This window comes from Conger conger, chromosome 5 (genome assembly GCF_963514075.1).
Source record: "Conger conger chromosome 5, fConCon1.1, whole genome shotgun sequence".
Taxonomy (NCBI): Eukaryota; Metazoa; Chordata; class Actinopteri; order Anguilliformes; family Congridae; genus Conger; species Conger conger.
This window is the reverse complement of record NC_083764.1, coordinates 57,226,522-57,241,467: the sequence shown is the minus strand read 5'-3', so window position 1 is coordinate 57,241,467 and position 14,946 is coordinate 57,226,522. Positions and strand designations below refer to the sequence as shown.

Here is a 14,946-nt window from a genome sequence, read left to right as displayed (position 1 = left end):
TATAGATAAGAAGGAATACGAAAATAATTAGGGAAAAAATAGCTCCAAGGCCTAAAAGGTTGGCTGGTTTACACACATAAAAAGGGTCGGATTGATTAATACACATGGGAATCACAGCAACCCTGTCTCCAGTAGACACTTGTGATAGATGGTGTTTTCTCCTTTGTATAGCCCTGTGTTCTCAGTATACAGAGTGTTTAACCTGAAATTCAGTCCTCCAGCTGCAAGATGGCAGTATCGCCTCAGGAAGCCACCTGTTGATTTGTAACTGTCATCTAACCCTATCTAGCTGAATCACTGTAAATGTAGCCTAATGGTAGTCAATTATGTGTAGCTGCATGTGGATTCTGAGAAGAGAAGCACTGGAATTTTCCATTGATGTTTTTAATTATTCAGGAAGGTTTTCCATTTTGCAATAATACATAAACGTTTATTATTTCCGTTGGCAGTCATTGGGAAAGCATCTTAAAGGCTACACTTGTGTCCCCCGCAATATGAAGGTGACGCTTCCCTGTCATTCAGTCTTTGTTCATTTTTCTCACCGCTCTGTAGCTTCTCTTTGACACGGTGAAAATTATTATCTCCATGACACCTCGGATATAAAGAGAATATATGAATAATAGGAAGTGTGTTTGCGAAGCGGGAGAGTGACTGACACTGAGGAAATGCAAACGGCCATTGGTTAACCCCGTCTAATGTCACGGATTTACATTGTGCCGCGATAACTTGTCAGTTTATGCAAAATAAACGATGTGCCACGGTATGCAGTGCATTGTTCAAAGAAAAAGGCTTCTAGATTAATCCATAGTGTAATCCATTCAGTTAATGCAATAAGGGGTTGACTTACAGTATACAAACTGCTCAATGGGATTGTTCTCCCTTTATCTAATTAAGTGCCGGTTAATCACAGTTAATGACCTTATAATGTTCTCAGGTTGAGTGGCTGTGGAGACCGGAACCAGACTTCAGCTGAACTATAGGCTATCAATCCTGGGGCCTGTTATCACAAAGCGGGATTTCTGAGTTAGCCGCAGGTACTGTAACTACTGTACACCAAGTAAAACCCAGAAGAGCTCTTTTTACTTCAGTCCATGTTCTAGATTTGGGAGGGTTCTGGGTCGTTCTCCGGCTAGCTCGGTAAACCTACTTTGTGATACAGGCCCCTGGTTTTCTGAAGTCCAGAGCCTGACTCTTGATGTTGTGTTGGTGTTATATTAGCGTTGCGTTGACGTTGCCCGGTTGTTTGCGTCCCTCACAGTCGGCCGTCTGCACATCGAGTTCAGCTCCCTGATGACGCTGGAGCGGGTGCAGAGGGAGAACCCCAGCGTGACGGAGGGGGGCAGGTACACCCCCCCGGACTGCCGGGCCAAGCAGAAGGTAGCCATCATCATCCCCTTCCGCCATCGGGACAACCACCTCAAGTACTGGCTGCACTACCTGCACCCCATCCTCCGTCGACAGAAGATTGACTACGGCATCTTCATCATTAACCAGGTCGGTCAAACGCTCGCCAAACACCCCCTCCCCCTGCCCCCGCCCTCGCACTCTCACTCATAAATCATGTGACAGCTGTCGCCGATTGGCCCCGTGAACTCCCGCCCTGTTGACTGCTGGGAACCACATACGCAGGGACGATAACCGCCAAAGGGCCGTTAACTCTGATCACTCAAAAAAAAAAATCCGTCTCGCATCAAAGGCTGAGGGAGAATGATCTGCTGCCATTTTGTCTTTCTGTGTAGTTATCTTAGGCTGCCTGGTGTGTTCTCTGCACCTCCAGCAGTCAGCTGTCACAGCGGGTCAGAGACATCTGTTACATGTAGCGGGAGGCATCTAAGATGGCCGCCCGGTACCGCTTCATGCCGAGTAGCAGGCAGCTGCAGAGCTGCTCGTCTGAATAAAATAAGCCACCTCTCATATTCAATATAGTTATATGTTAATAAGTGTGTATTCAGGCAGTTAGAAAGCTGAGAGAGTAACAGTTAGAGAAGTGGCCACTGCTGAGAAAGTGCCAAGGTGGGGATTAGACCCTTGTCTGTGTGGTGGGGGGGCACTTGTGACTCGTGTCAACTACCTTATTGACCACGCCTCACGCCTCGGTCATACTGTCACTGACAGTACACATGTGGTTATTCTGTGATGAATCACAGCTCATGGAAACAGTGATTGTGCACTATTCATCCGTTTTCCCACTGAATTCCTTTCCATATGCTCACAGCCTCCTTCCTGAAACTAATTTCAGCCTCCAATTACGTTTGCAATGATAACCTTGGGATATACGCTGTAGATCGTTTGTCAGAGAAAGGTACCCTTTCAGAGATCTGCTGGAGCACCACAGGCGATTCGCTTCTGAGACGTGTCCGAAATCAGGATGAGGACGGCGATGCCCTCCGGGGTCACTCCGGATGTCCCCTGCACGTCGTCCCAAACGCGGGACCCGTGGATTGACCGAATCCCCCCCCCCCCTCTCCCCGACGGCCGACTAACGAGCTGTGATTGATGCTGGCGGGCCCTCCCACCAACGCTGCGTGCATCGCTGAGGGCTCTCGCCAACCAGCTCATCGCTCTCGGCTCCGCCCGCCCGAACTCTGGAGCTCCCGCCTTCCGCGCCGTCCCGCACTACGCCTTCCGCGCCGTCCCGCGCTACGCCTTCCCCGCCGTCCGTTTCTCCATCCCGGCCCATCCCGCCGGATATCCGATGGCTTCCCGACTCAAATCATCACCGTTCCACCTCTTTTTCTCTGTCGTGTGAAAACGTCACTTTCACTTTTCCATTTATTATTATTTTTTTTTACCGGTCTCGTAGCCTCTTACGATTTTCAGCCATCATTTCTGCCCATTTCTGACATCTTTGGCTTCTGTCTCCACTCAGCAAAGCCATTAAGACAAAAATAAAATAAAATGGTAGGAAGCAGAGATGGGAACTTTCACTGTGTTTCTAGTCGAGCTCACAATGAAATGTTTTCCTCCTGGTCAATTCAGAGTGACTCTTGTGTTGAAGATGCCCGATGTTAGCATATGAAATGTTCAGATCAGCACTTCTAGTGTCGAAGGCAAAGTCCAAGAAGCTGGAGATTAAGCACGCCACACTGCATAGCCCCACAGAACGATGGGATTTGTGTAGAATTTATTTCCATGATAAACAGTGACAAAATAAAGTCGCCTTTTTCCCCATAGGATTGTTGTGTGATCCAGTCTGCCTGAGGGAATAGCTTTGATTCTTTTTCTCTGTTTTGATTAAAAATAAAGTTGTCGAAGGCGTTTGCTTTTTTCTCATCTCTAAGCTGTGGTTTATGGTTTTTGAAATGCCTGCAGTAAGTATAGCTCCTGGCAAAGAAGACTTTTTTTCTTTATTTTTTATTTTGTCCACTGGCCCACAGCCAGCCGAACAGGATATGAACCTCGGTTTCAAGTACTTTGCTGTTTACTAATCAGCTTAACGAAAAACAATTAGAACTTTTGAAAGAAGCTATTATTCATGCAAATCATAACTTCTGAGTTTAAAAGCCAGCGAGGGTGGTGTTTTATGTGGAAATAAAGCCAGAAAATATACGAAGAACTGCCAGGTGTGTACGAATCTCTTTGTAAGAGCCTCTGATTACAATATGTTTTGTATGACTGTACATGTTCCCTGGGGTTTATTCACTGCCTAGCTCATCATTATCATGAATAAGAACTAGCTATGTTACCTTTACTCCCCTGCTTCATTAGCAAAAGCCAATGTTGTTAGGAAGGAAGTTTGCCTTTGCTGGCAAAACCATGCATATCTATCAGCCGAGAACTTTCATTATAACGCGAAATCTATCCTGACCTTGAATCCTGACCATACTGGTGTTGACTATGGGTTGGAGTCTGTATGGTATGATTGGCAAGAGCACTGCCCAAGGAGGGAAGGTTTTGGGTAAGTGTGGTCGTGTACCTCATCACTGGGGAGAAAATGCTGTGCTTTCTTCATTGGCCATTGCGCAGGTGTCAGTACTGTTGTCAGTTGTTCTAGTGCTCCCAGCATGGTATAATATCTGATTGATATTATTTGTATTTGTAACAATGCAATACCCTGTAACCATTTCACTCCATAATGTACACGCTGGTAAATGCTCTTTATTTCTCCAAAAATATACAAGAGCATAGAGCCTCCAGCATTTCAGTCTATTAAATTTAAAAAACCTATTTACCATTATTACCTATGGAACGGCTCCCCTATTGGGTCTGTGGATTCTGCATTTCCCTGATAATCTGCTTGTAATGAGACCTCCACGCAACCGCAGCGAGGAAGAAGAAAGTATCCTTGAGCATCAGTGTATACCGTAAGCCTCTGCATGCAGCCCTTTAGTGTTTCTGGATGGAGGAGAGAGAGGCTGTGATCGGAGCACTCTGCCTGATCCTTCTGAAGGTCCCGCGGAGCTGCGATTCTGTAGCACGTTAGCCGCTCCCAGCCCTGCGCTTCTGTAGCACGTTAGCCGCTCCCAGCCCTGCGCTTCTGTAGCACGTTAGCCGCTCCCAGCCCTGCGCTTCTGTAGCACGTTAGCCGCTCCCAGCCCTGCGCTTCTGTAGCACGTTAGCCGCTCCCAGCCCTGCGCTTCTGTAGCACGTTAGCCGCTCCCAGCCCTGCGCTTCTGTAGCACGTTAGCCGCTCCCAGCCCTGCGCTTCTGTAGCACGTTAGCCGCTCCCAGCCCTGGGCTTCTGTAGCATGTTAGCCGCTCCCAGCCCTGGGCTTCTGTAGCACGTTAGCCGCTCCCAGCCCTGCGCTTCTGTAGCGCGTTAGCCGCTCCCAGCCCTGGGCTTCTGTAGCATATTAGCTGCTCCCAGCCCTGCACTTCTGTAGCACATTAGCCGCTCCCAGCCCTGCGCTTCTGTAGCACATTAGCCGCTCCCAGCCCTGCGCTTCTGTAGCGCGTTAGCCGCTCCCAGCTCCCCGAAGCAAAGAGAGACCCTCAATTATTCACCCTGCTGGGGTATCCTGACATTAAAGTAACAAACCTACGTCGCCATGGACAAACCGGCTCTTTTCTGCCTTCTCCTTAAGCACAGCTGTTTTTGGAATTCACAGAGCCAGGTGTGTTCCTGGTCCTGAGCAAACCCCCCCCCCCCCATTCCCCAGGGGTCTGTATGCCTCTGTGGGTGGTTTGTGGATGCTCACTGAACTCCCCTCCTCCATTCCTCTGCTCAGCTCTGTGGTTCACGCAGGAACAAAGGTTGTGATGAAAGAGGATTACCAGAAGTTTTTTGGTTTGTTTGGGCTTGGGCTGTGGGATGCCCGGCGTGGGCAGCTCTTCGGGGTACACGTCTGGCTCGATGGTTCCTGTTCGCTGCGGATCCTCTGTGGGAAGCCCGTGGTGTTAAAGGGGAAATGAGTGGGGGGGAGCGGAGCTGGTGTTCTGATCAATGGCGGCCGGAACATCGTGTACCGCTCAGGCTTCGTCCACATCACAGGGGGTTAGAGAAACCGTATCTCAAAATGACATCAGCATTGCACCAGGATCAGTCACTTCCCCAGGAGGGACACGGGGCGTGTGGAATGGATTCGTTTATGGACTGAGAATCTGTGGACTGTGGAGACGGTGTGTTGGTAATCTAGGATCCTTAGTGTCAGGCCATTGAGCAAATTGTGGCAGAAGCAGCTGCCCCCCCCCCCCTCCACACAACACGTTACATTACATTACATTACATTAATGGCATTTGGCAGACGCTCTTATCCAGAGCGATGTACAGTTGATTACACTAAGCAGGAGACAATCCTCTCCTGGAGCAATACAGGGTTAAGGGTCGTGCTCAAGGGCCCAATGGCTGTGCGGATCTTCGTGTGGCTACACCCGGGGATCGAAGCACCGACCTTGCGGGTCCTAGTCATGTACCTTAACCGCTACGCTACAGGCCCTGTTTGTTGTGTCCCCTCCCCTGCGCTGGGCTGTCCGTGGAAGGGGCCTAGGAGGTGGGACATGCTAGGATTCGACGGAGTGAAGCGTGGTACACACTCCTCTTCTTTCCGCTCCGCAGAGACGCTACAACTCAGCGTATCTTCAGCCGTTCAGCCGTGAGGGCGGAGGGTGGGCGGGGGGCCTCCGGCCGTGAGCTCAGCCTGCTCCGTCGGTCAGGGGTTGGGAGCCAAGCTGCCGGAGGTCCTCCAACTGTACTGACAGAGGTCATGCGATGCTAACATGCCCTCCATACCAGTGGCTGCCTGGGTTAAAGACCCCAGGGCTTAGTCCCACTGTTTTCACACATCTTTTCACCTTCTGTGCAGAGAAAATTAGAACAGACCAAAGTAGAGCTCCATCTGTAACAACCCACTGAACCTCTTAAATGACTTTGCGTGATGCGATCCCGGTATTCAAATTTAACACGGTTATCACAGTTATGATAGTTTATGTGCTGTGGCTGTTCCCTGTGAACTAGGTCTGAATACCAGCACCTATCAGCCTGCGTTTCCCCTTCCAACACGAGAGGCCATTGGTTCCCTTTTCTACCAATGGCGTAAAAATGCATTGCCATTACATTTGCAGTAATGACAATAAAATGAGAAGTAATAACATTTTTATTGTAAGGAAATGAAGATAGTAAATCTTCGCTGCAGTCATTTCCAGAAGTTCTGTATTGGATTGAAAATTAGGCGGGTGGCAGCTTAGACGGCTGTGCGAAGAGCAACTAATCACCCCTGGAGCTGGAGGGAGGGAACGGGGAACAGTGGAGTGGAGGCTCCTGGATTTAGGAGTCCCATCTAACGCTGCTGCCCTGGAGGTGCAGGTGGAGGAAGCAGATCTGGTGAGCCTGTCTCAACCCCCTCTCATAAACTCATCGGCTGATCTTCTTCCGGAAGTTTCCTCCCACTGACGATGTCTGTAACTGAATTCAAATAAGGATTTTGAGCCCCTCTGTTTGGAGCTGCTTTGTGAACCAAAAAAAAACTAAACAGATGATCTGGAAAGTCACGTTAAAGCACTAAAGCGTAAAAAAATGTCTTGTCTTAACAAGCCTTTTAGTCTTGTAGTGGGCAAGCGTTTTAGTCATACTTACTGTATGATCTTATTTTTCTGTGAAGTAGAAAATTATTAGCCTGTTTTAAGCTATTGTTTGCTTGACAAGTGAAAATTTTGTACCCCATTGGCAAAGCTTGAAACGAGTCGAACTGCCTTGCCTCATTATTTGCCTTACTGCAATATTTATTTTTATTTAGCAAAAAGGATAATAAAATCTTAAATCTTGATATCAGATTAAAATACTTGTTGAGATTTTTTTTTTTTTTTTGGTTGTTGCAGTGAGACTTATTTTCTTTTTTTTGTGAGGGTGACAAAGTTTAATTTCTCCACTACAGTCTCAGAGATCAAAGCTGTGTGCAATACGTAATATTCATAATCTTATCCGCCAGGAGGCTTAGCCACAGATTATAGAATCTGACACATAGAGCTCTCACAAAATGGAAGCACCTCCCAGTCCGGCATTACCGATGCACATCACTTTTTTATAGGTCAAAAGCGGCAAAGTGCGAGTCGGGCATATTTAGTGTTCATTCTAGCTCACTAAGCCATATCGTGTGAGGGATTGAAGCAGCCCTGTTAAAGGGTAAAGGCTGAGAACGGTTAAGAGATCATTGAGGGAACAAGACCAGAAGTCTTCTCTTTTATTCTTTTTTTTTCGCTTGCCGGTTCCGTGTACGCGGTTTCTCAGCCCGGCTTCCGAGCAGCGCCGCGGTGGCTGACTCACCTCGGTCCGCGGTGGCCCATTAGACCCCGGCTGCTAAGCGCTAAGCGGCGGTGCCATTGTTTCGGATCGAGCCGCCATTAAATATGAATGAGCTCTTCTGACGCAAACTTCTCCCCGTCCCTCTCCCCGCCGCCGCGGCTGACCTCGCTCAGACGGGAAACAACAGCGGAAAACCGCCAAGCGACAACAGCAGCTGCTGAGTGGGCTCGGAAATTAGCGGGAAGCCTCCAAGAGCTTTCGAATGGATTTGGCGTTCCGCTCTCTCGGGTGAAAGTGGGTTTGCGGCTGATAGCTGATGCCATGTTCCTGATCGCGGCGGCTCCTGTCTCTCCTCTTAGCTTCGCCCCGCAAAGTCGTGATGGGTCCGATCGGGCAGCTTCGCAGAGCCCGGATGGACCTGGCCGGGCGAGGCATCGGCCTAGCTCGTGCTCTTTAACAGCTCTGGGGTTGGTCGGTGGACGCGAGATGATTTTACATCCACGATCTTGACATGCCAGATCCTCTTTTCAGAAAGGTGAAGATTATGTTAAGAGGAAGAAACCGCACATTGTTATTTAAAGCGCCCCTGAGCATTCACGTATACGGCGAAGCCACGCAATCTATTATTAAAGCGATAATGGCTCCTTTTCCTTATTGGCTTGCCTTGCGAGGCTCCATTGTTGCCACTCCGATGTCTTGTTCCGTTCCGTTTTACCCGTCGGCTCAGGACCGGGAAGCAACGGGACCCCTCCAGCTCTCACGTCCGATCAGCAGCCGTGATGATCAATGCTGCGAAACTTCGCTAAGCTAACGCGCTAAGCTAACATGCTAAGCTACGGGAACGCGCAATGCCCAGCAGGCCCAAAAACGAAAAGTGTGAGCGGCGAACGTGGTGTTTTGCCGAGCTGAAGGTTAACATTCTTGTCGTGTAACACTATCTACGGCTGCTCTCCCTCCCCACCCACCACCCACCGCCCCCCCCAGCTGAGTGCGGCATTAAATATTAACGGCGGGGAAAAAAGCTGAAAAGGTCTGCCCGGCCTGTGCTTTAGAAGTGTAACATACAAAAGAGTGACGCATGTTCAAATATCAAGGAGAAAATATGTATGGAAATGTATTCCAAAATCTACGCGCTGTGTTATAGACTACAAATTATTACTTTGATATACAGTACCGTATATGTCAGTGCAGTGATTCCTAACCTTGTTCTGGAGAGCTACTCTCCTGTAGGCTTTCATTCCGCCCCAAATATACGCGCTCGGTTATAATCTACAAATTATTACTTTGATATACAGTGCTGTATATGTCAGTACAGTGATTCCCAACCTTGTTCCTGGAGAGCTACTGTCCTGTAGACTTTCACTCCTCCCCCAAAACAGAGCACTCTTCATTCAACAGCTAGATAGCCCATTGAGCTGCTAATTAGTAGAATCAGGTATGCAATGATTTTGCTAATTAGCAGCTCAATACAGGATGGTAGATCTCCAGGAGCAGGGTTGGGAACCACGTTTTTAGTGTAAACAAAGTATGCTGTCATATGCTTTGTTTAGTCTATCTAATGTATGTACGGAACATTTTGTTTGTTTTGTTGTATAACTCCCTTTCGGTCTGCCTGTGTCTTGCAATATATAAATTGTGGTGGCCGATATTTGTATAATATATGATATTTAGGAAAGGGACACATTGTTCTGAGCTTACATTTTTTAATATATACAAAAAAAAATGTTGTCATGCATTTTTCTTTGTCTTGAGTTGCGTGCTGTGTATTTATCAGCGATCCCACTGTAACTATTCTGTTACTTGCCATTCCCATGGGGATTCAGGGTTGCCATGGCAACGCACAGTAATCCCTAACTGCAACTGAAACCGCTTTCAACCGGGATTACAGGCTGAGTGAGGGTGAGTGTCAGGGGTCGAGGTTCAAGTCCGGGTTTTACGCTTCTAATTTCAGAAATAATTATTTTCTGGGGAAGGAAGACTCGCCGTGGCACGGAAATCGCTGCAAGAGACCAATTGGCTGGAAACGCAAAACCACAGCAAGGCGGCTGTGGTGGTCTCAGTCCCGACTTCCTGTTCTATAAACCTCACTGTCAGGCCCTTATGCTTCTGCTTTCAGCAACCGGCCGATTGCAGGAGCGTTCAAAATTGAATTTTGAAGAAAACGCGTGTAAGTCTTTCAGGTCTCCGCATATCGATCTTTCTTTCATAAAAGTAATGACATACGATCTAGCAAGCACATCGGGGATGGTGTTCTGTGTTTATGCATTCACTCTGCACTGTTTAAGCCCTTTTTCATGTGAAGTCAGACATCGTCTGAGTAATCGTTCAGACATCATCTCCCTCCAGTACTGGTATTTGAGTTATTGTTAATGAACTCTCCTTCCTGCTTGCGCTTCCCAGTGGACCTAGGCCAGTCTCCGGCAAACGAGGAGTTGAAATGTCACAATATTTTACAACTGTTTCGCTTAGTATTGGAGCCGGTCCTGGGCACCCCTGTAAAAGTGCGTTCTCTCCATTCACACCTGGGAAGCCATGCCCCAGTTTTGCCAAGACATAGAGAAATGCCAGGACCGAAGTTGTGAAAACATTATCCTTTTTTTTCCACAAGTATTTGCCTGTTTAATATGTGTGTCAGTTGCTTCCTCCGTTGTTATCTGGCAGCATTTACAGTATCGACGGGGCATGTGACAGACTTGTGCACGCGGTGGCATGGTGTTTACGCCATTGCCGGAGCCCGTGGTCTGTTTAATGGCTTCTGTAATAAGCCGGCAATGTTTTCGCACACACTGTGTAAATGCAGACGTTCCCCGCCGATGCTCATCCATTGTGCCTTTCTCGGTGAAAGGGTTGCCTTTTTAGAGGAAACAAAATGACAGCAATATTGTTGTCGGTTGAGTGTAATTACCGCCTTTGGGTGGGCAGGGGAATACATTAAAGATGCAGTGAAAACACATGTCAGTGGGCTGTTCTTCACTGCGCGTTGGGAGCGCAGTGTCGTTTCTGGGCTGGTGAAAACGGCTCATGACGCTGTGGAAAGGAGGAAAACCTTCTTCCTCTTGCGTTGCTGTCCTGCTGCAGTTGCATGGAAACGTGTTGGGGGAAAATGCACGGATCCGAAATGCGGTGATGTCACAGCGCAGATGCTCGGTAACTGCACTAATTAGCACTAATTGGTGCTAGGCTGGCAGATCATTTTGCATTCTCAGGGGAGTTTTCTTTGGGGAAAAAACTGTGGTTGTACAAGAAAATGATTCAATTTTGATTTTACACAGATATTTATCTGAGCGTCGCTTTTCAAACGACAAGTTGATTGCCTCACTGTTGCCCTTGTCTGGCGAATTTTAACAAAATGTCTGTATGTATGGGGTGTCTCGGTGGCGCAGCCTGTAGAGCACTGACCGCATGCTCATTGCGAGCCGCGACGTCGACGGTTCGAATCCGACCGCCCGACAATTTGTCGCATGTCTTTCCCTCTCTCGCCCCCATTCTTCCTGTCTCTCTATACTATACTGTCCAATAAAGCTGAAAAAAGGCCTAAAAAATATCTTTAAAAAAAAAATGTCTGTCTGTACGTGTGTCTGTCTGCAGGCAACCTGTTTTTGTTTTGTATGTGGTGAGTGTTTTGTGCTCACTGGGTTATGGCAGAGTGTGTAAGATGAAAATCCTATCTACTTAATGCGATATCAATTTTCTAGATCACCAGAAAATTGCATTTTTATTGCCTCTAGGTGGGGGAACGTCTCGAGCAAGCCTTGGTGCTAATCCAGGGAATGAGAAGATCAACCTGATGTGCAATGTCTTGAAATGTATAACTGCGTCTATAGCTTCTTTATGAATGTATATGTTTATTCAGCAGTCTTACCTGCAGTCCTGCATGAAGATGCCCGTTGAGTGTGCAGGGTCACAAAATCAGAATTCGCACAGATTGAGTCGGAAGGGGGAAGCTACAGGCGCCCCACAGACGGTAGGACCCCCCCCCCCCCGGCGGCAGGACGGCGCACTGAATACCGATCGGTCTCTCATCTCCGCGCGGCGAATCCTGGCCCTTCTCCGACGGGCATCCGTGCGGGGGAGTATCGGGAAGAGATGGCGGATTGGCCCGCGGGCCCCCCTGACCGGGGCGTGGGCGCGCGGCGGATTGGCCCGGCGCGGCCGGCTCCAGGGCGAGGGGGACTGGCGCGCTCGCCGGGCGGCGCGGAGGCGCGGGCGGCCAGGAGAACAGATTGCGTTCGCGGCTGGGCGGCGGGGAGAGCGCCAGGCGAGACCGCCGCCAGGCGGGGGGCGCGGAGGTGGCGCCGTTTCCGTGACGATGTGGAAATTGCGTGTGGGGGGTTCCTGCGCGCCACCTCGGGGTAGGGGGGTGGGGGGGGGGGGGGGGGTGGTTGGAGGTGACTCGCTAAAGTAATGCCTCGTCACAAAATCACTTTCCCTCCCGGCCAGGGTGAAGGTCGGAGGTGACAGTGTCCGAGCTCGGGGGAAATAATGCAGCTTGGCGGTTTACAGTGCCTCCAGCTTATGTGTTTCACCGAAATGAACAGAACAAGGGCCTGAAGGGGAGCCTCTTTCACCCCTCCCATTTGTCAGTGCAACAAACAGTAAAGGACCTCTCCAAGGTCGGCCCTTTAACTCATTTAAACAAGTAGTATGCTTCACACAACCCCTTCCATAACGCCCTACGACGGACTCAGTGTATACGTTTGTTATTTTAACAAAGAAAAATAGCACTGAGAATGGACTAACAGCAATGTAATTCTGTTGAATTCAATACTTCTGCTTTTTTATATTGCAGGGAGAGAAATCTAAACCCCAGAGTATTTGAGGAGAAACATGATTAATTAAATATTTTTCTGGGTACTTTGGAAGTACATCTAATGATCTGGCATATTATTCTGAAATCATATTCTACAGAGGGCTCAGGAACAGCCATATCTAATCTGTAAAACACAGTCTTCCGTCAATAGCTCCTTAATGAGCTAGTTTCTCATGAAAAATAATTTCTACTTATCGATTTCTCTGGCATTCTCAAGCGTTCTGAAGGACACTACTGTTTCTCTAGCCCACACTGGAATGGTTCTTCTCTTTCTGTATTAAAATAAAATAAATGTGTGTGTCCTGTGTTGAAGCTTTGTTTGAAGAACTGTGATTACATTGTGGAGGAAACAGTTCCTATTATGAGCATTGTCGGAGGATAAATGTGTTTAGTGTCAAATCCTTCCTGCTAGAACTATTTAAGGCAGTTGGAACATTGTTGAAGAACTATAAATCACTTTTAGGCTGGTGATATGCAAGGAACTGAAGTTGGTATTGCGTACTGCATGTGCGTGTCATTGGTTAAGTTTCCAGCATTGCTTTTGAGGAAACTTCAGGTATTTCACCCGATAATGTTCTTCTAGAAGATATTTAAATAAGGTTTTTTTTTGTCCCTGAGAAAATAACACCCTTGGAAACCTTTATATGGCAAGCTTTGTAAGTGTAAAAAAATTCCAAGATAAGACCACACATTTTCTCAGGGCTGTATTATAGTGTGCTCATTAACAGTTTCCCACAATTAAAAAAAGGCAGCATTTAGCAGCATTTGGGTGAAAGATAAAATGAAAGTTTAATGCGCTTAAATGAAGGAAGAGCACTGGTGTGAAACCTGCAGTTATGAGCTTCTGAAGTGAAACTCGGCGAGTTACCGAGAGAGCGCACTTTGACCCCTGGAACCGGCCCAATCAGCCCACAGCCTTGTGGCACGCCGCGCCGAAATGAGCCTGTCAGCTCTCTGGGACTTGCCCCCGCACAGGACCGGCCGGCCTAGCCAACCCTGGCTGTGTAATAAGGCCGAACCTCGAGAGGTGGCCGTCCCCATGGGAACTGCCCCACGCGGGCGGAAAAGGTCTGCCGTCACGGAGTAACAAGGTTTTTCATTTATTATTTTATTTAACCATTATTTCACCAGGAAAACCCCATTGAGATCGAAGTCTCTTTTTGCAAGGGGGACCTGACATGAAACACAAAGCTGCACAACAAAACTTACCACAAAAAATCTACAGCATCAAATGAGGAGTGAGATGGAGGTATAATGATCATCCTTCTGTTAGTTCTGCTCTTCCTCCTACAGGCTTCATACTGTTCCACATCCAGTTGAGGGACAGGAAGAGGTCCTCAGCAATGCAAACCGAGGTCGACGTTCTCCGGTTCACGCTGCTTCCAGTGAGAACGCGGGAGATAATTGCCTGTACAGGCTGATCAAACTAAATTACAGCTAACGGGAAAAGCACTGAGGGATGAATTTCCCAATGCACAATCCTGTTTCATTTAATCAGCCCATTGCTAAAAACATCTGTTTAGGTGAGGCCGGTTTATCGTTCTTTTCATTTTTTGAATGGTTAATCCTGTCAGTTTTTGTACTGTTTGTGCGGTTTGTACTCTTTCGAGCAGTTTGTTGGTGAGATTTCTATGTCAGTGACTCATCTGTTTGAGTTTGTTGTACAACAACGGCTTTTGCGTACAGTCGATTTTACGGAACTTCTGAGATGTGTGCATTATGCAACAAAACCCAGGCACAATTACAGAAGATAGCAGCAGTACCTTCAAAATATCTTCAAAAAGCGTCTGAGGGGAATCCGCCTCCTCTGCGGCTGCTATCCGTGCGCAATTCCCAGATAAACCGAGACCGCCGCATTTCTCAGAAAGAGAAATTTGGTATTTGTAGAACAGATTTCAGGCTTAAATCATTTACAGCGCGTTGCCTTTATTCGAAATGATCTTTCTCTCGGCGTAAACCGAAGGACGATTCTGTATCCCCGATTAAATGAAAAGCTAAAGTTGAAAAATCCCATCATTCCTCAAGTTACATTGATACAATTACACTAATTACATCTGCCATATTCCGGCCTGAATCACTGCGAGCTGTGTGTTAAATTCCCCCTTCCGCAAGAGGAGAAGTCTGCTCTCCATTTATTAAATTGATGGTGTAATTCATTGGTTTTCAGACTAATGGGATTTGTAATTAAAGCTCAGCGCAAAAGTGACTCAAACAGTAAATCTTCCTATTTAAACTCACAAGGGTTTAGATATACAATCCTATTAGCTGCAGCAGGTTAAGGACCATTTTAAAAAATCAGAGCTTAGTTCTTTAATTGGCTGCTAGGCTGCGCGTTGGTGACCTTTCTTTTTAAATAATAGCCCTATGGATGTCTGGGATGGTGCACCAGTGGGTTGTTTTGACATCAGTATGTGGTATAGAGGGAGTTACTATACATTGGGGTAGCGGGTTAGAATTG

At 47.6% G+C, this 14,946-nt stretch overlaps 1 protein-coding gene across 1 annotated transcript in view; it reads left to right on the top strand.

The window, feature by feature from the left end:
- b4galt2 (UDP-Gal:betaGlcNAc beta 1,4- galactosyltransferase, polypeptide 2) overlaps positions 1-14,946 on the top strand; it is a 102,632-nt gene that overhangs the window by 42,735 nt on the left and 44,951 nt on the right. The window contains exon 2 of the mRNA XM_061243232.1: positions 1,259-1,494. Within this exon, the coding sequence (XP_061099216.1) occupies positions 1,259-1,494 (236 nt within the window). The remainder of the gene's footprint in view (positions 1-1,258; positions 1,495-14,946) is intronic.